Genomic DNA, 23,849 nt, shown 5'->3' on the forward strand with positions numbered 1-23,849 from the left:
GAGTGACATATCAAGTAATTTCTCACAGAAGCAATAGTAATGCTTTCATTTTGCCCTCACCTTCCTACACAGTTATCCATGATACAAAAAACAATGTAATGTCCACTCTGTTGTAGTTTATTCTTTTATTAAATAAACCACAAAAATAATGAGATAATGAAAAATAAAAAAACTAATATATATATTATATAATATATAATATATTAAATGCAAGGATTATGTACAATATATAAAGAAGTATTTACAATTTTACAATTAATTACAAATTCTGTACACATGTTCTGTACAATTCTGAACAAAAGGTCAGATATATATATATATACAATTTTCAAGAGGAGGATAGTGTAGTGGTCCCTGTATCCTGTGCACTGGCACCTCGGATATCTGGTACGTAAAACCAGTGGTGAAGCTGTATTTGATCCAGGCTGGGTCTGCCTTCTGCACTGGGGCTCAGACACCAACAGATCAGATCACTGCACTCTGTTACACAATACCCAGGTACATAAATCAATAAGACATAGAAAGAAGAATCTAATACTTAACCCCATAAAGAACCTGCTTCATAATAAATAATCCTTTAAAGAAAATGCTGTAGAGAACATAAAAAATTCCTCACACTTGTAGCTCTACACGTTTCCTGTCAATTTTATCATATTGACTAATTAATACATAGTCATATAATCCATTAAAATAAATGAATGCTTCTTTCTCTGCTCAAGTCTGTGTATAAGGTATAGTTCAGTCTCCTATTAATTAGTCCATAGCTTATCAGTCTTTGTACTATCTTGCCTTGAGACAGACTTTCGGGGAGGAACAAATAGCCAGTTTTGGTTTCCTCACTGGTCCCGAAAGGCAGACAGCCACACACCAGCCTGTACAGCGTCACCCCCACAGACCAGATGGTAGCTGGGTCTGCCAGATACTGCCCCTGGATGAACCACTCAGGAGGGGCATATTCAGGTGTGCCTGTTAACAAAGATACATTAGATTTAAAAAAAGAGTCACAGTACTTGCTGCCAACAAGAACTCATGGTCTCAAATCAGACACCTGCAAAGCGATCGTAACAGTCTTTGACGAGGTCTCCGCAACCGAAGTCAAACAGCTTGACTTGCCACGTGTCTGTCTGTATCAGGATGTTTTCTGGCTTGACATCTCGGTGCAGTATCCCCTGGCTCTTACAATGCTTCAGCGCCTCCATCAGCTGAAACACCACAATGCGAGCCTCGACCTCAGTCAAACATCCACCCTGCTTGCTGGAGAATTCATGGAGGTCCAGACATGGTTCAGGCCGTTCCAGAATGACAACATAGCGTTTTGGCTCTTCGAACCAGTCCAGAATCTTCAGGATGTTTGAGCAGGGTTTGGTGTTCGCAAGGACCATCAGCGCTATCTCAATGGGGAGCCATCCATATCCTGTCTGTAGTATGGGACAAAAGGAAAGAATAAGTGCCACACACTATAACGCCATCCTTTGTAATACTACTTATCCAGGTCTTCTTAGAAATCTGATTTTTAGTATGTGTGCTAGATTATAGTAATAGGTAGGATGTATATTATGATAAAGAAACTTACGAGCTGTAGTTTTTCATATGGCTTCGTCTTGGAGACAAACTTGATTGCAACCTGAGGAAAGATGAATGTGTTATGTGTAATTAAATGAAATCATTTACATACATAAAGTAACTAAAAGAGGTCTTCAGACTCATTTGGCTTGTGAGGTTACATAATTTTAGACATGCATGAAAGAGCAGTAATTACTGCTTTTGAATAACAGCTTTGTAATTTTATTGCCAATCCCACAATGCTACAGTGATCCATGTCAAGAGTAGCAGTAAAATATGTCAAAATAAAGGGAGGTTAAGAGACGTATAACAATCATCCTCCTTCAAAAGGCACACTCACCTACCAGTGAACACTGCCATTCCTGAGTTCAGTTTTAATATTCAAGATTATGACTAATACCTGGCAGCAATTGACTGCAAATTAAGCTTAAAAGATTAAAATTTATTAAGTTATTGATTACCTTCTGAACATTAGGAGCACTGATCAACTTTACTTCTGATTGTGTAGAAAACTGGTCAAAGACTAGAGTAAAAACAGAAATGGAAAGACTTACTGGCAATCCGTCTTCTTTCCGTATCGCAGCAAACACACAACCAAATCCTCCTTCACCCAGCAGTTCTCCTTCCAAATACGTCTTTGTCCAATGTGCTGCAAAAAACATCCAATTATAAGTCTCTTATTCATGTAACTCAGCCCACTTTTTATGCATTTCACCTATGAGTTCTGCCTTACATTTGGAAAGACGTATAACGGGTTGGTTAGCAGGTTCCTCTGGACTCCTCTCTGTCCTTGGTCTCTTCTGCAGAGGCTCGGTTGTATCTGCCAGGTTACTGGGCTGGTCTGTCTCCTTATACCCGTGATGCTCTGAAGGGTTTGCAGCCTGCCCCGAGAACAAGCGCTTTCTTTTCTGTATGGTCCTTTGGGCACACCTTGGGATTTTATGGTGACGATGACGTTTCTTTAACGGCTTAGCTGGGGATGGAAACACTGACACAAAGAACACTTGGGTGATGTTTAACGTTAAACATAGGAAGAGGACAACTTTGTACATATAAACTAATAGATAGACTCCTTTTCCATTAAAATATATTCCACAGACAATTATTTATGGTGAATATTGTTAAAGTGAGACATTTTCTGTCACTGCGTACCATCCTAATCTAAAAAGATATTTATAAAAAGCTAAAAATCAAGAAATATCAAACAAAGACAGGAAAGGAAATTATTCAAATCAATCTTTCAAACTTTTTCATTTGATACTGTTGGCAGGAAACCGTCAGAGTTGGACTGTTATTATTATTATTATTATTATTATTATTATTATTATTATTATTAAGAGTAGTAGTAGTACTATCTTACAAGATGTGCTTAGAATATCATGAACATTTTGATTGTAATATGCGTGAATCTAAAAAAATCATTTTATGCAACAAAAATACGAACTAAAAAAAATTTCTCAACCCTTTTTTAAACCCTTGTTATCATCTGAACTAAGATGTGGTCTTATTCCTCCCTCCTCTTGCTGTGTGTATACTTATATAGCTAAACTCATCCTCTCCTTACACATTGATTGAAAGTTATTTTCCTTCCTTTTTTCTTTGTCTCATATAGCTGTCATTTATCTTACTATTGATTCACATTATAACCTGTTACTTCCCAAGCATGAAGTCAGTAAGGGAATTTTATCACTGAGTATATATCAGGGGTCTCCTTCAAACTTTTTCACAACTTTGACAAAATTAGGGTGGCCAAGTGATTGTTGAGTTGAGTTACTTGCTTTCACACAACGGGTTTGCTGACTAGACTTATCATTTATTATTGTTAATTTATTATTGCAGTTATATTCTGCTGAAATGAATGAAATGAACGAAATGACTCGAAAAAGAGATTCAAAGATCCGAGTCAGTAAAATGATCCAAACTTCAGAAGTGAGCTACTGTTAGCTCGCTAGCGCCGTGTTGGCGCCCTCTGGTGTATATACACGTTAAAATACAGAGGTTAAAGTGCCTCACCTTACCAATAATCACAATAATAGTTTACAGTATATTCTGTCTATTTATCTAAAGTATTCCTGTTTATTTCTGAACGTCCCACTGACAGAAACATTAGGTTCAACTAACTTATAGGTCTTCTCGTTTTTTTCTCTAGTTAATGTTACAGTTAAGGTTTGAACTAAACCCTTTTCCATTCAAATTACCTTTCAGACAGGGGACTAACAATACAACTATATAATATATTACTAAATTCTGATAGCAGAGTGTGGATAAAAGCACTTACCTGTGGGAGTCCGCTGTGAGCCCACTGCCGTGGACACGGTTCCCATCACAGCCGGTGAAGATACACTTTTATAGCCGTTCAGAAACATCCCAGCAGGTGTCGCTTTATCCTCGGTACCAATATCCGATACTTACCTCTTGCGATGGTGGATCAGTCCGATATTTCTTCTGTTGTTGTGTCCGATACTCACTTCCTACGATGTCGAATCTCTCCGGTTTTTCTCCTGTTGTTGTGTCCGATATTCACTTCTTGCGATGTTGAATCTCTCCGGTTTTTTTCCTGTTGCTGTATCTGTTGCTAACGCCGCACCACTCGTGTATTTTTAAAATTTGAATTTTAGAACGTTTTCGGGGGGGATGGGGAGGGGGGGATGGGGGGGGCATGGGGGGAGAGAGAAAAAAAGTCTCGTCATGGTGGCTCGTTTTAGCTAACTGTCTAACATTCAACATTAAATAAATAAAAAGATTCAGTTTCTCAGAAATTTTGTCATGTTAGCTACATGGATGTATTACTGTTTTGATTAGTCAGTGTGTTTGTGCTAGGATCCAGATCACAATTAAGGTTAAGGCTCTGAGGCGTTGACCAGAAGATCTAGGTTCAAGCCCCAGCACCGCCAAGCTGTCACTATTGGGCCCTTGAGCAAGGCCCCCAACCCACCATGCTGCATCAGGGGTGCTGCATCATGGCTGACCCTGTGCTCTGACCCCAACCCCCAAGGATGGGATATGTGAAGAATGAATTTCACTGTGCAGTAATGTACATATGACAAAGACAACTTATGTTAATCCTGTAAACCATGTTAAAATATTAAGCAGTAATTACTGTCCACTAACTGCACTAATCTGACATAGGTTGTAAACAATGTAATATATATATATATATTTTTTTATCCTGAAAATTAGTATGAACAATTAGATGGTGGATTGCATTCAACTTTGAGCTCTTTCAAAGTTCTCATTGACAAGACAGACATGTGAAGGAAACAGAAAAAACACACACTACTAGGTACATCATAAAAATTTTAATAAAATTTCTGTCATTTGCACTTGATGAATACACCACCACATACTTTAGGGATGTAAAAATTTCAGATCAAGCAGCCAGGCAACTCGTGTGCTAGTTTTGGTGTCAGTTTAATGCCAGACAGGTGGTCCACACAACAGCAGACTTTGACTTGTGATAGAGAATCCAAAAAGTACAAGAAGTCTAAGGCATGTTCAGCTCCTCTTGACTGAAGATCAGACACAACACAGAACTTCACTCCACTGCTGCTCCTGTGTGCGCGCTGACCCTCCACCTCGGCCGAGCGAACACGCAAAGCGCCTGTAGCTGATCAGGAGATGTTCGGGAGACGCATGAATGCAGAAGAGTTGGAGCTTAACATTATTGCCACAACATCTACATAGGACTGAAAGGCAATGATTAAAGTCATTGTACAGTAGTTCCTCAGGTCTGTGGTTATTCAAAAGTAAAATCACAATAAAAACTCATTTCTAAACAACAGAATTCTTGCTATTTGAAATTCATTTTCCCATTGATTATAAAAGCTAGAGACCCTAAATCCAAAAACTATTTAATTTCCCTTTTCAATGTCAGTTCTGAAAAAGTGATTATGACAAGTCCTTGTTGAGAAACAAATTTAACAAAAGCAGATTCATTTGGCATGTTCAACTGTAATTCTGCCTGAAGCTCATGCTCTCAATTATACATTAGCACAGCTAGATCATAACAGTCTTACAATTTTAGAATTGAAACATTATATTCAAAATTCAAAGTATTAGTGCATTTAGTCATGTGTGATTCAATGTAGAACAAGCCAAGATCATTTGGAGGTTACTTCCTCATAATGCTCTGCATCTCGATTCTCCTTTGAGACACAGGTGTGGCCATACAGGCCACTGAAGCGTAGTGGTGTCATGTAATGAAGCCAGCTTTAACAGCTCCTCTTGATCATCAAAGTTCCCTGTAATCGTTCTTGCAAAGATCAGGAGCTGACTGGCATCGGTCACGTCTGTACTTTCATACAGCGCAAGAGAAAAGTATTTGCAATTGTTTATTGCATATTTTAGTTTTTCTTAGACTTGACATTGAAAGTCAGAAATTCCACGTTACTGTTCGGCGGGACAAAGATACAGACTCAAAGTTCATGACTATTTTCTCTTCTCCAAATGCTTTAGCCATCTCAATCGCGTATTGATGTACAATTTCGCCCTCTGATAACATCATCTTTGCTTTTGCAAGCACAAGTGAAACAGCATAAGATGCCTTTAGTGAGGATTCTTGCACCGTCATGCATTTGGCAAAAAGGTTTTGCTGACGATGTATTTTACTTTTACAAATTTGTGATGGGAGCAATTCTGGCGTCACCGGTGTATCTTTCATACTTATATTTGGGAGTAGTGGTGTAATGGTGATTTAAATTAAAATCCTTCATTACAGACCTCATTTCTAAACAAACCAAACAAATGGGTGCCCCCTTGAACTCTTGAAAAGATAATGTTTCCCATTTTTACTGGAAAACACGATTTTTGTTGTCAATTCTTTTCTTTCTTTTCCTCATTTTCTCATTACAGTACTTCACATTAGCGTGCACACAGGACTGCTTAAATACTGTGACGATTGGCTGGAACTAGCACCCTTTCCTGGTTGGGAGAATTTACCTCCTAATCTGAATCATAATTTTATTTATTAAATTGAGTATAGTTCCTTGCCTTGAGACAGACTTTCGTGGGGAAGAACAAATAGCCATTTGTCGTTTCCCTAATGGTCTCGAAAGGAAGACAGCCACACACCAGCCTGTACAGCGTCACACCCACAGAAAAGACGGTAGCGGGGTCTGTCTGGTACTGCTCCTGTCTGAACCACTCAGGAGGGGCATTTTCAGGTGTGCCTGTTAACAAAGACACATTAGATTTAGAAAAAGAGAGTTACAATACTTGCTGCCACCAAGAACTCATGGTCTCAAATCAGACACCTGCAAAGTAATTGTAAGAGTCTTTGACGAGGTCTCTTTCAAGTCAAACAGCTTGACTTGAAATGTGTCTGTCTGAATCAGAATGTTTTCTGGATTGACATCATGGTGCAGTATCCCCTGGCTCCTCCTGCCACACATTATAATGCCATCCTTTGTAATACTACTTATCAAGCACTTCTTAGAAATCTTAGAAATTTTTAGCTTTTGTGCTAGATTATAGTAATAGGTAAGATGTACATCAGCATAAAGAAACTCACAAGCTGCAGTTTTTCAAATGGCATCTTTTTGGAGACTTGATTGCAACCTGAGGAAAGATGAATGTGTTATGTGTAATTAAATGAAATCATTTACATACATAAAGTAACTAAAAGAGCTCTTCAGACTCATCTGGCTTGTGAGGTTACATAATTTTAATTTTATGCATGAAAGAGCAGTAGTTACTGTTTTGAAATAACAGCTTTGCAACCTTACTGCCAATCCCACAATGCTACACTGATCCTTGATGTCCAATGTAGCAGCAAAAGATGTCAAAGTAAAGGGAGGTTAAGAGACGTATAACAATCAACCTCCTTCAAAAGGAACTACTAGTGCCTACTAGTGAACACTGCCATTCCTCAGTTCAGTATTAATATTGTTATAATGTTTTTCTCTAATTTAAGTGCAAATTAAGCTTAGAAGATTCAAATTTGTTAAGACATGATTGCTTACCTTCTGTCCATTAGTGGCACTGATCAACTTTACTTCTGATTGTGTAGAAAACTGGTCAAAGGCTAGAGTAAAAACAGAAATGGAAAGACTTACTGGCAATCCGTCTTCTTTCCGTATCCCAGCAAACCCACAACCAAATCCTCCTGTAACCAGCAGTTCTCCTTCTAAATATGCCTCCGTCCAATGTGACTGTTACGTCCCTAAAGGTTGACTTAGAGAAACCAAGGTAATTTATTTACAAGTGTACGGTATGTGCAAAAGGTAATATACACTTTATAGCCAAAAGTTTTGGGACATCTGCCTTTACATGCACATTCATTTCAATTTTATTTATATAGCACTTTTAACAAAGAGCATTGTCTCAAAGCAGCTTTAAAACTCCCTTTGATGGTATGAGGAACGAAACCTTGAGAGGAACCAGACTCACAAGGAAACCCATCTTCATTTGGGTGACAGCGGAGAGTGTGATCAAAAATTATTCTAAACACTGGAGAGTGTGATATGAACAATGTCCTTTGTGCATTTATGTATAGTCAATTGTGTGATGCAGATACAGCATGTGTAGAATGTTATGTAAATTAATAAGGAGGTTGTTGTCATCCACATAAGGTTGGCAGCGGTGCTTTGAATACCCCAATCCTCACAAAGCAGAACCCGGCTGCAGCTGGTCCATCTCTGGATGCCACTGGAGCTGGCGCAATCTCTGTATGCCTCGGGATGGGTAGAAGAAAGGAAACAAGTGGAAAGTAATTAGCATAGCTGCTGTTCATAATATTAGCAGCACTAGATGATAACGTGCATTTAATCAGATGTACTGAATTACAAGGTAATGGGATGTATTAAATGTATGCCAGGCTAAAGAGATAAGTCTTAAGTGTACGTTTGAACTGGGAGACTGTGTCTGAGCCCCGAACACTGTCAGGAAGGCTATTCCAAAGTTTAGGAGCTAAATACCCCCTTTTGTAGACTTTGATATTCTGGGAACTACCAGAAGTCCAGAGTTTTGTGATCTTAAAGAGCGTGGTGGATTGTAACGTGTTAGAAGACCACGTTTAGAGCCTTGAATGTAAGTAGTGCTAGTTTATAGTCAATTCTAAACTCAACAGGTAGCCAGTGCAGGGATGATGATATTGGGGTTATATGATCATATTTTCTTGACCTGGTAAGAACACTGGCGGCTGCATTTTGGACTAACTGTAGCTTGTTTATTGAAGATGCAGGACAACCACCTAGTAATGCATTACAATAGTCCAGTCTGGAGGTCATGAACACATGAACTAGCTTTTCTGCATCAGAACCTGTCAGGAACTGCTGGACTGTTCCCTGCCAGGCCCGAGGAAAGCGCTGGCAGGTGAACCCGAGAAGCCTGCTTGTTCGTGTGTCTTGTGATTACCTGTCCTATTGTTCTCTCCCCTGACTGTCTCACCTGTACCCAGTTTACCCTAATGTCTAGCCCTATAAATAGGGATCCTTTTGTGCCCGTCTTTGTCCGTGATTGTTTACTGTTATTCGTTCCGTGGTTCCAGTCCGTCTATGCTCCTGAGTTGATCTTGTTACCCGTTCCGGCTTCATTTTCCTTTTTTTTTTTTTTAACCACGCCATGTCTCGTATCCTGTTCGTCTTCCCATGTCGTGTCTTCGTGTGAATAAAAGCAGCGCTTCGCTGAATCCTGTGACTGGGTCTGCGTTCAGCCGCGTGCTAGCGTGGGCACGTGCACAACGGACGGCCTGGGTTCGAGCCCCGCCTAGGGCGAGGATCCTGGCCGTGACAGATACAGATAAAATGTTCCTAAGCTTGGCAATATTTCTAAGATGGAAGAAGGCTGTTTTTGTTGCTGTCTAATATTACACCCAGGTCTTTCACTGTTGAGCTAGTAGTAATAGTACATCCTTCTAAATGCAAGCTGACTTAATCAGAATTTAGTAATAGAAAATTATCGGTCATTCAATCTTTAATATCTTTAACACAGTTAATCTAGACAAATTCGATATTTCATCTGGTTTTGATGAGATATATATCATCAGCATAACACGGGAAACTAATCCCATGCCGTCTAATTATGTTACCCAATGGAAGCATGTATACTGAGAAAAGCAGAAGTCCTAAAACTGATCCTTGTGGGACCCCGTATTTCACTGGCACTACACTAGTTCTCCATTTAAATCTACAAAAGGGGATCTATCAGACAGGTAGGATCTAAACCATTTTAATGCCTGTCCTTGCAAACCTATGTGATTTTGTAAGCGATCTACAAGAATGTTATGATCTATATAGTGTCAAACACAGCACTAAGATCAAGCAGGACTGATATGGAGATGCAGCCTTGGTCCGAAGCTAAAAGCAAGTCATTTGTGATTTTAACTAGTGCAGTTTCTGTACTGTGATGGGGCCTGAAACCTGACTGAAATTCTTCAAGGATATTGTTTTCCTGTAAGAAGGAGCATAATTGAGCTGACACCACTTTTTCTAATACTGTTGATATTAACAGAAGGTTTGAAACAGGTCTGTAATTTGATATTAGGGTCTAGTTTAGGTTTCTTAAGAAGACGCTTAATAACTGCTAACTTGAGATTTTGGGACATGACCTAGATATAACGAGGAATTAATAATATTCAGAAGAGGCTCTCCAGCTGCATGTATCACTTCTTTCAGCAATCTAGTTGGAATTGGATCTAACCAACACGTTGTTGATTTAGCCGTGGGTTAGCCATAAGTTTAAATAGCTCTTCCTGCCCTATACTGGTAAAGCATTGTAGCTTTAAATGTGGAGCTATAGGCTGGTCTAGATCACCAGATGCTGTCAAATGTTGAACATCCAATATTTTGTTCCTGATACTATCAATTAAAGTCCTCACTACTAAACTGTGATGAAATACTCTCTCCAGGAATCTGATGTTTTGTTTGTCTAACCACTGTACTAAATAAGAATCTGGGTTTATTTCTATCAGTTTGCTCAGATGCTCAGCCCTAGCAGCCTTTAGAGCCTGTCTATAGCAACAAAGACAAACTGTCTTTAAACGCAATTCTAAAAACTTCTAATTTGGTTTTTCTCCACTTTCGCTCGAGGTTACGGGTTGCTCTCTTGAGGGCGCGAGTATGACTATTATACCATGGTGCAGGTGTTTTATCTCTGACCTTTATTAGTCGGATGGGGGCAACAGTGTTTAGTGTGCTGGTGAAAATAGTGCCTATGCTGTTAGTTACTTCATCTAAATCATCTGCATTTAGGGGTCTAGTAAAAAGTTGAGACAGATCTGGGAGAGTGCTTGTGAATCTGTCTTTAGTGGTCGGAGTAATAGTTCTACCAAATTGATAACGTGGAGAGACATGTCTAATATGTTCTACAGGTAGAGTGTACACTAATAGGTGATGGTCTGTGATGTCATCGCTTTGAGGTAGAATGGCTACATCAGTGACATCGGTCCCATGTGATATAACTAAATCTAGTGTATGATTAAAACGATGAGTTGGTCTATTTATGTTTTGTTTAACCCCAAAGGAATTTAGTAAATCGATAAATGCGAGTCCTAAAGTATCGTTAGCATCGTCTACATGAATGTTAAATTCTCCTACAATTAACACTTTGTCAAAACTGATCAAAAGATCTGAGAGTAAATATGCAAACTCTTTAAGAAAATCAGCGTACGGCCCCGGGGGTCTATATACGATGGCCAGAGAAAGATGTAGTAGGGATTTTTTGTGCAACATTAAGGAGAAGCACTTCAAATGAGCTAAACCTGGGTCCTATTTTCTGAGTGACGGTAAGAGAATAGTTATAAATGGTTGCAACACCACCGCAACGACCAGTCTGACGGGGCTCATGCTTATAGGAATATCCTGATGGAGTAGACTCATTCAGACCAATGTATTCATTTGGTCTAAGCCAAGTTTCGGTAAGACAGAGTGCGTCGAAACTATAATCTGAGATCATTTCATTAACAATAATTGCTTTCGGTGCAGGGGATCTAATGTTGAGAAGCCCAAACTTTAGAAATTGTTTTTCTTTACTTATTTGGCCTTTGTCAGGTTTAATTGTGATTAGATTATTTCGAAAGCTATTAACTAATTTCGAGAGCTAACTTCTCCTTTGATCTCACTATTCGTGGAACAGACGCAGTTTCTATAGGACGAGCTGTGTGTGCATTTGTATCAATCTGGTGAGTTGAACAGTAGCTATTATAATTGTAATCTAAGGTATGACTCACCAGTCAGATGGTGCGTAGTGTCCTGGAGATGTTGTCCGAGAGGACTGCTGCTCCAACTCTGCTTGGGGGCAGGCCATCAGAACGGTAGAGCCTCATCATGGGCGATGTGGTGTGAAACTTCTCTACCAGGCTCCTCAAGTCCTTCTTCAGGATCTCTGTCTGCCTCAGCCTGATGTCGTTCGTGCCAGCATGGAGGACCACAGCTCCGATGTTCTTATTTAGCATCACGGGTACCTATGCAGCGACATCAACGACACGAGCAGCAGGAAAACAGCGAGTGCGCACCTTACCTTTAGCCGCGGTAGCACGGACGTGCCGGATGATGCAGTCTCCGATGATCACTTGGTCACACTCCGTCTCGCGAAGGAGAGCGAAGTGGTTGCGGGTCGAAATCTCGAAAACGGGTGGCGACGGAGGGGGAGAGGTCCTCGACTGGGGCTTGGCTCATGTCTTCCGCTGCTGCTGCATCCAGGCTGCGTGGTACCCCGGCACTGGAGTGAACAAAACCTGGGTGGGCCGCGTCCTTGGTGCGCTGGGCCTGGGCAGAGAAGAACACGGAGTTGAGGTTGTGGGAGTGTTTGTTTCACACCGTGGTGAGCGTCAGTCCGGGATGATTGCGGCACGGCTTTCCACTATCACAGCTGGGCTAGCTTCACCTATAGGTCGCAGATCTGTTTCTCCACGGCCTCCAGCTCCAAGTCCACAGAGTGCAGCTCGAATGAATCCTCACCTGCACTCAAAGGCAGACCCACAACCAACATAGTGTTTAAGAGCAGTAGTACAACAGAGATAATTGGTATGAGAAACATAAACAAACTTTTGGTAGCCAGGCTAACGGGTTAACGAGCTAATGGGCTAACCGACTATAAGCGGGCGTTCTGGAAAACAAATAAACCTAGAGATATAAAAAGCGTTTGGAATGAGAATATTATGGGATACTTTCGGCTAATAAAGATACTAAAAAAGTTATAATATGGGACTGGATTTAAGATAAAAATCGAGAAAAATTTGCAAAATTTTAGGTCCAGGAATTTAATGACATCTCATTCTTAGTCTGTAGTGTTTAATATGGAGCTGGCCTGCCCTTTGCAGCTATAACAGCTTCAACTCTTCTGGGAAGCCATTCCACAAGGTTTAGGAGTGTGTTTATGGGAATTTTTGACCATTCCTGTAGAAGTGCTTTTGTGAGGTCATGCACTGATGTTGGACGAGAAGACCTGACTCAGTCTTTGCTCTAATTCATCCCAAAGTTGTTCTATCGGGTTGAGGTCAGGACTCTGTGCAGGCCAGTCAAGTTCCTCCACACCAAACTCGCTCATCCATGTCTTTATGCACTGGTGCTTTGTGCACTGGTGCGCAGTAAAGTTGGAACAGGAAGGGGCCATCCCCAAACTGTTCCCACAAAGTTGGGAGCATGAAATTGTCCAAAATGTCTTGGTATGCTGAAGCATTAAGATTTCATTTCACTAAAACTAAAGGGCTAAGCCCAACCCCTGAAAAACACCACCACACCATAATATCCCCTCCACCAAACTTTAAAACAACACCACATGGCACAATGCAGTCAGGCCAGTACCGTTCTCCTGGCAACCACCAAACTCAGACTTGTCCATCAGATTGCCAGACACTCATTTGTGAAGCACTGGAACCATATATAGAGCAAGCATAACTATGTGCTAAAAGTTCACATAGACGGCCCTATGGTGTTATAAACGATTACATGTCATTTTGGTTCTCTGTGTGCGTGTGTGTCCGGACAGTTTAGAGGGTGAACGGCAAGTTGTGCTAAGAGACATGTTGTGTGCGCACATGCAAAATAAAAAGCCAGTTAAAGTGAAGTGATTAAAAAGACATTAAGCATGTTGTTTAAAATGTAACATGGTGTCAGATATAGGGACTGGCAAGCACGGGAGAGTTTAAAATAAAAAATAAATAAAGCGGACTTACAGATAGCGAACCTGCACAGAGAGCTACACGAGCAGGCGTGTGCAGATTGTGTAGTGGACAGGTGCAGGTGAATTAGATGGAAAGAGAACTTTGAGCTTGTTTTTTTTCCCCGTCATGTAGAGCATAAATCACCTTTCCTGCTTCTATGCTGATAACTGGAAACGTTTCACGCAAAGATTCAACATCTATCTAGCAGCTAGCGGTGCACGGAGAGACGATGAAAAGCTAAAGGCATCCATGTTTTTGCATGTAATAGGTGAAGATGCACTGAACATTTATAATAGCTTCAACTCAATGGCGCAAATCTAACAGACTGTTCTAATGGCAAACTTTGAGGAATTCTTTGTGCCAAGTAAGAATGTCACTTTTGATAGATACAAGTTTTTCTCTGCTGACCAGAAACAAGGAGTGAGTTTTGACTGAGTAAGACTTGTGAATTTGGAGATTTAAGAGACTCACTGGTGAGGGACAAAATAGTTTTTGGGATTCCTGACAATGGTCTCAGTTGAAGTATAAGTTTCCATTTCTTCTACACTATCCATCAGGTCACTTAAGTCTTCATCAGAGCACTCACCCTTAAGTTTAGTACGTGTAGTTTTAACTTGCTATTTCCAGCTTTCATACGACTTAATGAACTTACTCTCTTTTTGAGAAACCTCTTGCTGCTTAAGCTCCTGCATTTTTGGAGTTAACTTTCTTTCTCGTGATGATTTCCGAGGTTCATCTCCTTTTGAAGTGGCAGCAGTAAGTTCTATCGTTGCTGTTTGAAGTGACTGTATTTTAGAATGGATATCACCTATGAGTGACTCTAATCTTTCCCTTTCAACATCATGAGTTTGAGATTTTAATTGTTCATTTAACCTAATCAACTCTGAATGATCTCAATTTGCTCACTTTCACCACATTGTGCCTTTTCTCCATGGACTGACATTGTAAACATTTTAGCAAAACACTGTAATACATGGTTACTTTACTATTACTTGTAGATCAAAAAATACCCTCAGAACCATTCACAACAGTACCACTGGTAAAGCATAAACAACAGTTAGGCTGTAATGATAAACCAATTAAAGCAATATATTAATCACTTTTTCCAGATGTAGAGATAGCACAATCAAACCTGCTGTTAATTGCAGAGCAGGACTCTTCAGCTTGAAGTAAAGTTGGGATTAACAAACAAACAGTGTACTCTGAAGCCTGTAGAAAGGATACTTGCAAGGCGGTAGCTGAATGTCGGCCTCTACAAATCGGGTCGCAGTACTTTCCTCGGCTGTGACAGCTATGAAACGGCAAGCCTCTTCTCTGACGCCTTCTCTACCCACGCGATCGTGTTTCCTCCTTTTTTTCCTACTTCTTTTCCGACGCGATGCGATCTTGTTTTCTCTTCTTATCCGACCGGTACCGTGCCACACTGGAAACTGTCGACTTTGCTGGCGTTACGTTTTCACTGTAGCTGCAATGGTCTAATGAAATAATAGCCACGCTTCATACAGATGTCATACTTTCTGTCTCTCTCTCTTTTCAGCAGACACCGTGAAAACTAAAAGAAAATAAAGCATACAGTGTTCAAATATGCATTTCCCAGAGTCCATTTCTAAGTCTCTCATGTAAACGTCCGCTGATATGCAAGTGAACACGTGCAACAAATCCAATGACATCAATATTTATAAATAACATCGTTCTTGTGAAGTGATATAAAACAACATGCAACAAATTAAAATATGAATTACCGTGTGAACCCTCTTAGACCATGGAGATAAAGAACTCTTTTTCTGGATGTTTACTATTATTGGGTCTCCGCATCCATGTTAGTTCGACCCATAATGCAATGATCCCGCAATTCACCTTACCTGGACATGTGACCTTTTTACGTTTCAATAGTAACTATTTCTTAAAGAACCCCTAACTTTACACATTGTAAGGAAACACGTTCTCCACTTATTACTTTGTAAATATCATATTTATACATCTCATTTAAGTATTTTTAAACAATCAATTAAGTCATCATTAATCTATAAGAGAAACATAAAAATGCAAATCTCTGTGAAAACATGTCCTTGACGGTTACAGCATTCATCTTTCTAATAAGCAAGCATTTTCTCCTTAGGCTTATGAGCATGTTCTGAACGTCGAGGGAGCTCTGTACTGTCTTGTGCATGACACTGAAGTTCCCATGTATTTTTTATCTTTACGTTTAACTGTACCTTTTATACCCTTTTCTTTTGTACCTTCTGTTCCCGTCTGGAGCAGGCTTTCAGATTCTTGTTCGTGTCTCAGCTCCGTAGACCATCACACCGATTCCGAAGTCCTGCAGTCCATTGACCATCGTCACGTTGAAACGGTCAGTCAGCACGTGCAGCGAGCATCTGAACCAGCGAAGATGAAGCTCTTAGTGTAGCGGACCCTGTCCTAATGATGGCCGAAACTTTTACTGATGTTTCTGAAAGCTTTATTGCACATTCAACACCGTGGAAATATCCTTTATAACTTCAGAAATCACCGTAAGAGCTGAATAATGTATAAAGATACGCATTAATAGTCGTATGCCTTTAATCCTTAGAAACCATGATGAACCATAACAACCAGCGCGTACAACCTTTCATTACTGCTGCAATCATTATCACTCTGAAGGCTGCAATACCCATCAAAATAAAACTCCCAATTTTTTTAAGACAGATAGAGCAGACTTTTACATAATTAAACCCACAAAATGTATATACACTACTCAACAAAGTTAAGGATATTTGGCTTTTGGGTGAAATTTATGGAAAATGTATATCATGAAAGTAGGGCATTTAAGTAGAAGCATGCAATGGTGATTTCCTCATCTCAAACAATTTATTGAAACAAAAGCCAACAACAGAGGTGGGTATACCACAACAAAAAATGTCAATGTCTCAATAATTTGTCATGTGCCCTTGACCATCAATTACAGCTTGACAACGACGTCTCATGCTGTTCACGAGTCGACTTATTTTCTTGCTGAGGCGTGGCATTCCACTCTTCTTGAAGGGAGGCCCTCAGGTCATTGAGGTTCTGGGGTGCAGGGTTATGAGCCTCTACACGGCGACTCAGCTGATCCCATAGGTTTTCTATGGGATTCAGGTCTGGAGAAAGTGCAGGCCACTCCATTTGAGGTACCCCAGCCTCCAGCAGCTGTTCCCTAATGATGCGACCTCAATGAGCTGGAGCATTGTCGTCCATGAAGATGAAATTAGGCCTGTGTTGTTCATGCAGGGCCACAATGACTGGATTAATGATGGTATTCAGGTAGTATTGGCTTGTCATTTTACCATTCACAAGATGTAGGGCAGTTCTGTATTGAGTAGACGCACCTGCCCAGACTGTAACACCACCACAACAGTGGCTGATGCATAGCGCTCTCCTTGACGTCTCAAGGGAACAGCCCTGAGGCCCACTGGTCCCTCGTCCAGCGTAAATGCTCCCTGGCCCATGCAAGATGATGACGCCTGTGCCTAGTGGTGTGGTCAGGTACCTTGCAGGTCGTCTAGCACGCAGGCCACGCTGATGTAAACAGTTTCGACTGGTCTGATGTGACACTTGGGTGCCTCTCACCTCCCTTAAATGTACCTGGAGTTGAGTGGCATTCATCATCCGGTACCGCAGGTCACTGTTCACAATGAAGCAGAACAACGTCAGAAGAACGTCATCAACGTGGGGTGTGGCCAAAGGACGTCCGCTTCTATGCCTTTCTGTGAATCTTCAAGTCTCTCTGTATCTCTGTCGCAACCTGCTGATGACACTCTGTGACACTCTAAGCTCAGTGGCCACTTCCCTCTGAGAACATCCTGTTTGAAGCCTTGCAATGGTGAGGTACTGTTGATCAATTGTTAGGTGTCGTCTTGGTCTCATGATGTCAAACTGTGAACAGCATGATGAAGAGGACTGTTTAAATACCAATTCTAATTGAACCAGAAAATTTATTGGTCGATTCATGAACAGTTGGACATGTGCATTCAAAAGTGTAGAGAAGGTCAAATTAAGTTCACCTGTAAAGGTTGTATTGCATTTTAGGTGCATCCTGAAATTTCACCCGGAAACCGAATATCCTTAACTTTTTGCGAGTAGTGTATATTAGTCCAATGCTGTTCCTAACAAATATTTGGGACTGATATGTCAAGTCATTTCTTACAGAAGCAATATTAATGCTCTCATTTTGCTCTTATCCATGACATGAAAAAAAAAACAATGTAATGCACACTCTGTTTTAGTTTATTGTTTATTTAATAAATCACAAAATAATGAAATAATGAGAAAATGAAATAAAGAACAATAGGGAATTCAGTTGAAATCAAATGCATGGCTTATAATTCCGTACAAAAGGTTCAGATGTATTTAATTTTTCAGATGGAGGTTAGTGCAGTGGTCCCTGTCTCCTGTAAATTTACACTGCAAAGTAAGTAAAACCAGTGCCGAAGCTCTATTTGCTCCAGGCTGGGTCTGTCTTCTGCACTGGCGCTCAGACACCAACGGATCTGATCATGGAAACAGTATTCCCTGATGGCTGTGGCCAAAAATTGCTCAAAGGCTAGAGTAAAAACAGAAATGGAAAGACTTATGGGCAATCTGTCGTCTTTGCGTATCCCAACAAACACACAGCCAAATCATCCTGCGTCCAGCTGTTCTCCTTCCACATACACCTTCGTCCAATGTGCTTGTCCCTGAAGGTTGGCCTAGAGCAAGGCTGGGCAATTAATTTCTACAGGGGGCCACATAACAAATATGAACTGTGTTGGAGGGCCGAACCAACGATAACTTGAACTTAATTCTGCTCAATATTAATTTTCTCCAAAATGAATGAAAGCAATGAATTATATATTTTGATTAGCTGCTACTGCTAATCAGAAGAATAAGGATATTCTGTAAATATTTATGTAAACTTATGAATTGTTGAGTAGGTCAAAGAGGAAAACAATCCTATAGAAGTAAACAGTTTAAAACAAAAACAATCATTGCATCACTGTTTTATTATTTATTGCGTTTAACTTGTTAATCTTCACAAATACTGAAAAGATGTTTTGCATTATGTTAAAGATAAGCAACTGCTCAACTTCATTCAAAAAGCAATAAGTGCTTGTTTTCAGTTCATTTTACTTGTTCAGTGAGAAAAATCCAGGTTGCCAGCTCTTCCGTGATTTTGAAGTCTGCAGTGATCCCACGTAAGAAGATGAGTAGCTGGGCAGTGTCACGTAAATCGCAGCTCTCATCCAGAGCCAGTGAAAAATGGTCAAAACTGACCACTCTGTTCCTCAGTTGAAGCTCCAGATTTCCCGCGATGTCCTCAACCCTTCTCGTTACAGTGCGTCGGGAGAGGGGCACGTTCTCGAATGCTCCCTTTTTCTCTGGGCATATCAGGGCACCAGAGTCCACCATACACTCCTTAATAAACTCTCCGTCAGAAAACGGTTTACTTTTTCTAGCGATTTTGTGAGATATGACATAACTTGTCTTGACAGCTGCATCTCTGGGTGTGGGAAGTTCTGTAAAAAGTCCTTGTCGGGTTTGCAGCGTGTCACAGCCTCCGACTCCTTTGCGCGCTCTTCATCAGACAAGTTCTTGTATTTCTCCTCGTAATCTTTGACCACAGCGACCTGTGTACCACTGTGTAACTGAGCACATGGCTTTACCTTTGATTTCTGTAAATAAATATTTTGCAGTCCATGTCTTGTTGAAAAAGGCGGCATTCGGAATCAACTTTTCTTTTTTTAACGGGAGCTGACCAGCATTAACGTGCCACCTGTTACTGTTCAGACACGCACGCACGTACGCACGTCCATAGGTAAATAATAAAACGCCAGGCTTGGAGGCATGGAGAACTCCATGGACTAACGCTAAGTTTAACAAAAGCTTTCTGCACCAACTTCTCCACTTCTTCTCTCAGAGTCACCCTTTTTGCCACATTTATCCTATAAGGGTGCTGTTTAATAGGAAAAGCCCTATCAATGTTAATATCAGGATCTAATACCTGGGTTTGTGAAGGTACATCAATAAACAATTGTGGGAAACCACGAATAAGTATCATGACGTCGGTTCCTTGATATTATTCAGATGACACAGCAGGTTCGTAAGATTAGCTAAAATTTCAGAATTAGACAAACAAGTAGAGGGCAATGGGTCCACTTTGACTTCGTCTAAGCCTCGTTAACGTCAAGCTCAGCATCATTGTTAACTATCAGTGCTGCGTGGCAACTTACGGCAACAGATGAGCCTGCAGTTTTTCCATTCACACCCAGAAGTAATGCTGACGTCTTCCCTCTCATGTGAAATGCCTTCCACATGTTTATGTGACAATCACATGTCTGCTTCTTCCTACAGTATCTGTAGTCTTGATGATATAATTGGTCTCATTACACCTCCTGACAACTTCATAAGGGCTGGGAAAATGTGCAGACAATGCTGACCCTGGAACAGGCAATAATATGAGCACCTTGTCATCCACCGCAAATGAGTAAAGTTTTGTCTGAAGTGTTGTGTCATACTCTCCTGAGCTTTCGAGAGAGACCCCTTATGGGTGAAGGCTTCCTGTACTCATGCATGAAAATGTGACACATAGTAAAGAACATTTACTTTAGGACTTGATCCATCAACAATACCAAGCATTTATTCCCCTTAAAACTTTTAATAGTCCTCATATTGAATGTCTGAACACTTGTTTGGCTGGACTAAAACACAACTCTTGGATCATCTCACGAACTGTAAAAAGATTGAAGGTATTCCTTCATCCCACTAGTTTCCTATGTCTAAGCAATATCACCTTATCATTGTCTTGAGAGAGTGAAAATGCTCCAGAGAACCCTAGCTCTCGGGTGTTACGGGCTAGAAGTGTGATGACTTGTCATTTATTATTGTCAGATTTCCTTTATTCACATGGATTTCTGTTATTTATCAGCTAATTGTTACTTATAAATCCCTTGGCACATACCCTGATGGCCTCAGCAAGACTGAAACCTTTTTTTTTGTAAAACAATTGGAACACCTTTGACATTGAAGGTCACATTAATTTTAGACCTGAAATTGTATAAGACTTTATGTGAGTATAAAATAGTATTTTCATATACATTTCCAATGGGAAATATTAAACAGTACTTTGCTATGAAACACCAGTTGCACTCATACGAAATGTCTACAGGTCACTCGTCCTGCATCTTCATGCAGCAGGATAGATTCATTCACCGGTTTTGCTTTGGCAGCATCTTAGCTTCATTCCTAATGCTGTCGAATCCAGCAGCTTGTAAGCTGAATGGATCTACTATGTGTTTTCTTTATTCTTTATCCAAACTACTTCAATTTATGCTTGCGCATTTTTCAGTTTCTAGAAAGGAAAACCTGTCAGATCATAATCACTTCTGGAGTTAACATTTATATTCACTCTATCCTATCCTAGGACTCGTCTAATAAACATCTCTTGAAGTAATACAGTAATAGTTTTCACTCTGGGCACATTTGCTGTGGTCCAAATCTGAGTGTGATTTTTCCCAGTACTTCTGCAGCGCAACTTAATTCTATTGAACCCCTGAGTGTTTGTGTTCATTTTACGTCATCACAAATGCATTTGGAGAACACAATGTGACTCACCATACATACATACATACATACATACATACATACATACATACATACATACTGAGTTGCGTTTGCATTTATGGGAATAATGAATGAAGCACAGTTCCAGTGCAACTTGAACTCAGTCCCCTCAGCCTTGAGTTCAGTGTGTCCTGATCCATATGACAGCATTCACATTACCATTATTTCATGCAAACCCTACTCTGTTTCAGACTAAATTTCCAGTGTGAAAGCCACTTAAGAATGCCATCAGGCCTCAATGGGAAACGGTGAGGACACGCTTTCTTTCTCAAAAACTTAAATTTACACTTAAAATGAGTTTTGTTTACTCCTTGTGTCTGGGTTTTAGTGAAAAGGAAAACTCTGGCAGAAACATAGTGTTCTCAGCAACCCACAGAAACCCTTCAAGCCAAACTTATGAAAATTAGAAACACAGTAAAACCCATATCTCATATAAAACCCTATATATGTATCATTTAAATTGAGTGCTGTTTTGAGGAATGTTCAGTCCTGCACGTGTATTAATCACCCCTTTGTATAGTGTATCCATGTTGTATTTGATAGCCAGCCTTTAGTCACTTAGTAGCTAATGTTTTGGGCTTTTCAACTCAAGTTATATAGTACCTACCTGCTTACACAGTAACCAAAACCTTATCTAGAAGATGAGGCTTCAGTGAGCACAATGGGTCCATAAGCCTGGATTTGACTAAATGTTCTATATGAATTAACTAGACATTCAATCAATCATTCAATCAATCAATTCAATCATTCAATCAGACATTCATCAATAACTGTGATCATATCCTGACACTATAGTTTAGGGTTGACTGATAAATCTTGATGTTTCCACTCATTAATTCACAGAGCCATGCTGAAATTTTATTCTTTGTATGCCATCCAGCTGTACCTGTCTTTTAGAAGTGGCTCTTGTATTATCCTTTTCTTCACCAGAGAGAGATCTAGCTACGTACAGCATTGGGGATGCGCCTAATAGATCTATTGTATTGTTCAATGGAGAAATCACAAGGAAACTGATCTCAATCACCAATAGTAAATTCTATTCTAGTCTCCTCTTAGATAAATCTATTTTCAAAAATGCACTCAGTCCTCTATGTAATTTTAAGAATGTTGAACTGTTTAAATTGTGTAGAAGCACTGGTGTTGCTCATGGTTACAGCCGGGACACTGGTCATGAACTAGTATGCTGTGTCCACTTCACAATGTTATAGCTGCATGTAGTCTATTAAAGTGCTATACCACTATCTACTGGATTTAAACTTCTTACAATCTCAAATAATACTGGTTGTAACACTTGAATCACGTTATGATTCGGTGTAACACAAATCATGTCACCCAGAAGGAGATATATATTATTTTCTAGGTTTTTCAATCCAAAAAGTTCCTCAGCAAGAATCATAAGTCACCCAGTAGGCTTTGTAAGTTTTTTTAATGATCAAGTGCTGCAGAAAGGACATAGCACCTTTAGTGTCTCCTGAGGAGTGAGCACTTGTGCACAGCTTGTTCCTGGCAGCACATCCTGCATAGTACAGTGCCTCCAACCTCTCTAATATTCCTTTGTTTATACGTTAGCAGCATGTTAGTCTGTTCCTGTCATGTCAAGCCTCTGTATGAGCAATTCACTTCAGAGTTATCTTTAAGATTCAGCATTGTTGAAACTCCATCTTGTTAGATTAAAGGAAACAACATGTAGATCTTGGGACAGTTTCCGTGTCATCCTTGAAACACAAGCACACAGTGATGTGACCTTCATCAACACGTGGCTCTGGTATTTCAGCCAGTGATTTGACTCTGAGAACAAAACCCAGCAGTGTCACTAGGCCAAATGGTGTATTCCCCTATTAACATACAGCATAAAAGCTGGTGTACTTAACTATTGTGAAGCTTTAATGCTAATTGGACTGTGTTGCTAACTTTTATTATTCTTGTAGACAATCACTGTGTAAAAACTGTAGAAGCTCAATTAGAAGTTAAATTAAATTAAATTAATGTCTATACATTTGTTGTGTTGTGTGTATAAGTGCTGTATGGCAAAAAAAAGGGAATTTAGTCAGAAAAAAAACAAACTTTTTTTTTTCATTTCTTCTTCAGAACCAATGAATATTTCTGTAATTCCCATAAAGAAATAAGAACAGATTTCATCATATTTATTTGATTTTATCTACTTCTGTGGTGATTGTTTATTTAAAAAATAAGATTTTGTAATGTCAATGTGTGGGACTTTTATTTTGAGGCTGATGATCTCTTCTAAAAGGGATTTTGGGAGATCCCGGGTGAATGAGCGATTATTTTTAAAGACTCGGGTTTCGTTGAGTCACTCACTGAAATGAATCGATTCAGTGATTCCTTTTGAGTCAGTAGTTCTTTAATAGCCCTCAATTCCGGTACATACTCTAATCATGCTGGGAAATAGTGGTGGATTTTTCCCCCTATAGTAATTGAATGGTGGGATTAATGCAGGTGATTATACGCTATAATAATTTAATGAGTATAGTTATGTACTGTTATGTTATGGCATGTATGTAATAGTAATTGCAAGTTTTTAGAAAATCTTTGACTATTGCATGATGGG

General features: G+C 39.9%; 1 protein-coding gene and 1 long non-coding RNA gene across 2 annotated transcripts; both read right to left on the reverse strand.

The window, feature by feature from the left end:
* Positions 1 to 328: 328 nt before the first annotated feature.
* Positions 329 to 3,929, reverse strand: LOC131351511 (serine/threonine-protein kinase pim-1-like). Its single transcript, XM_058386925.1, has 7 exons — positions 3,842 to 3,929; positions 2,297 to 2,536; positions 2,118 to 2,212; positions 1,574 to 1,624; positions 1,049 to 1,418; positions 790 to 966; positions 329 to 480 (listed from the first exon to the last, which is right to left on the reverse strand). The coding sequence occupies exons 1-7, from the start codon at positions 3,927 to 3,929 to the stop codon at positions 329 to 331; spliced, it is 1,173 nt and encodes a 390-aa protein (XP_058242908.1).
* Positions 3,930 to 4,920: 991 nt separating this feature from the next.
* Positions 4,921 to 11,701, reverse strand: LOC131351708 (uncharacterized). The gene is made up of 4 exons (XR_009204425.1): positions 8,156 to 11,701; positions 7,524 to 7,585; positions 7,073 to 7,119; positions 4,921 to 6,731 (listed from the first exon to the last, which is right to left on the reverse strand). It is a non-coding gene; the product is annotated as an uncharacterized LOC131351708 (long non-coding RNA).
* Between the last annotated feature and the right edge of the window lie 12,148 nt (positions 11,702 to 23,849).

The sequence above is a fragment of the Hemibagrus wyckioides genome, linkage group LG04, assembly GCF_019097595.1.
Source record: "Hemibagrus wyckioides isolate EC202008001 linkage group LG04, SWU_Hwy_1.0, whole genome shotgun sequence".
In the NCBI taxonomy this organism is placed as follows: domain Eukaryota; kingdom Metazoa; phylum Chordata; class Actinopteri; order Siluriformes; family Bagridae; genus Hemibagrus; species Hemibagrus wyckioides.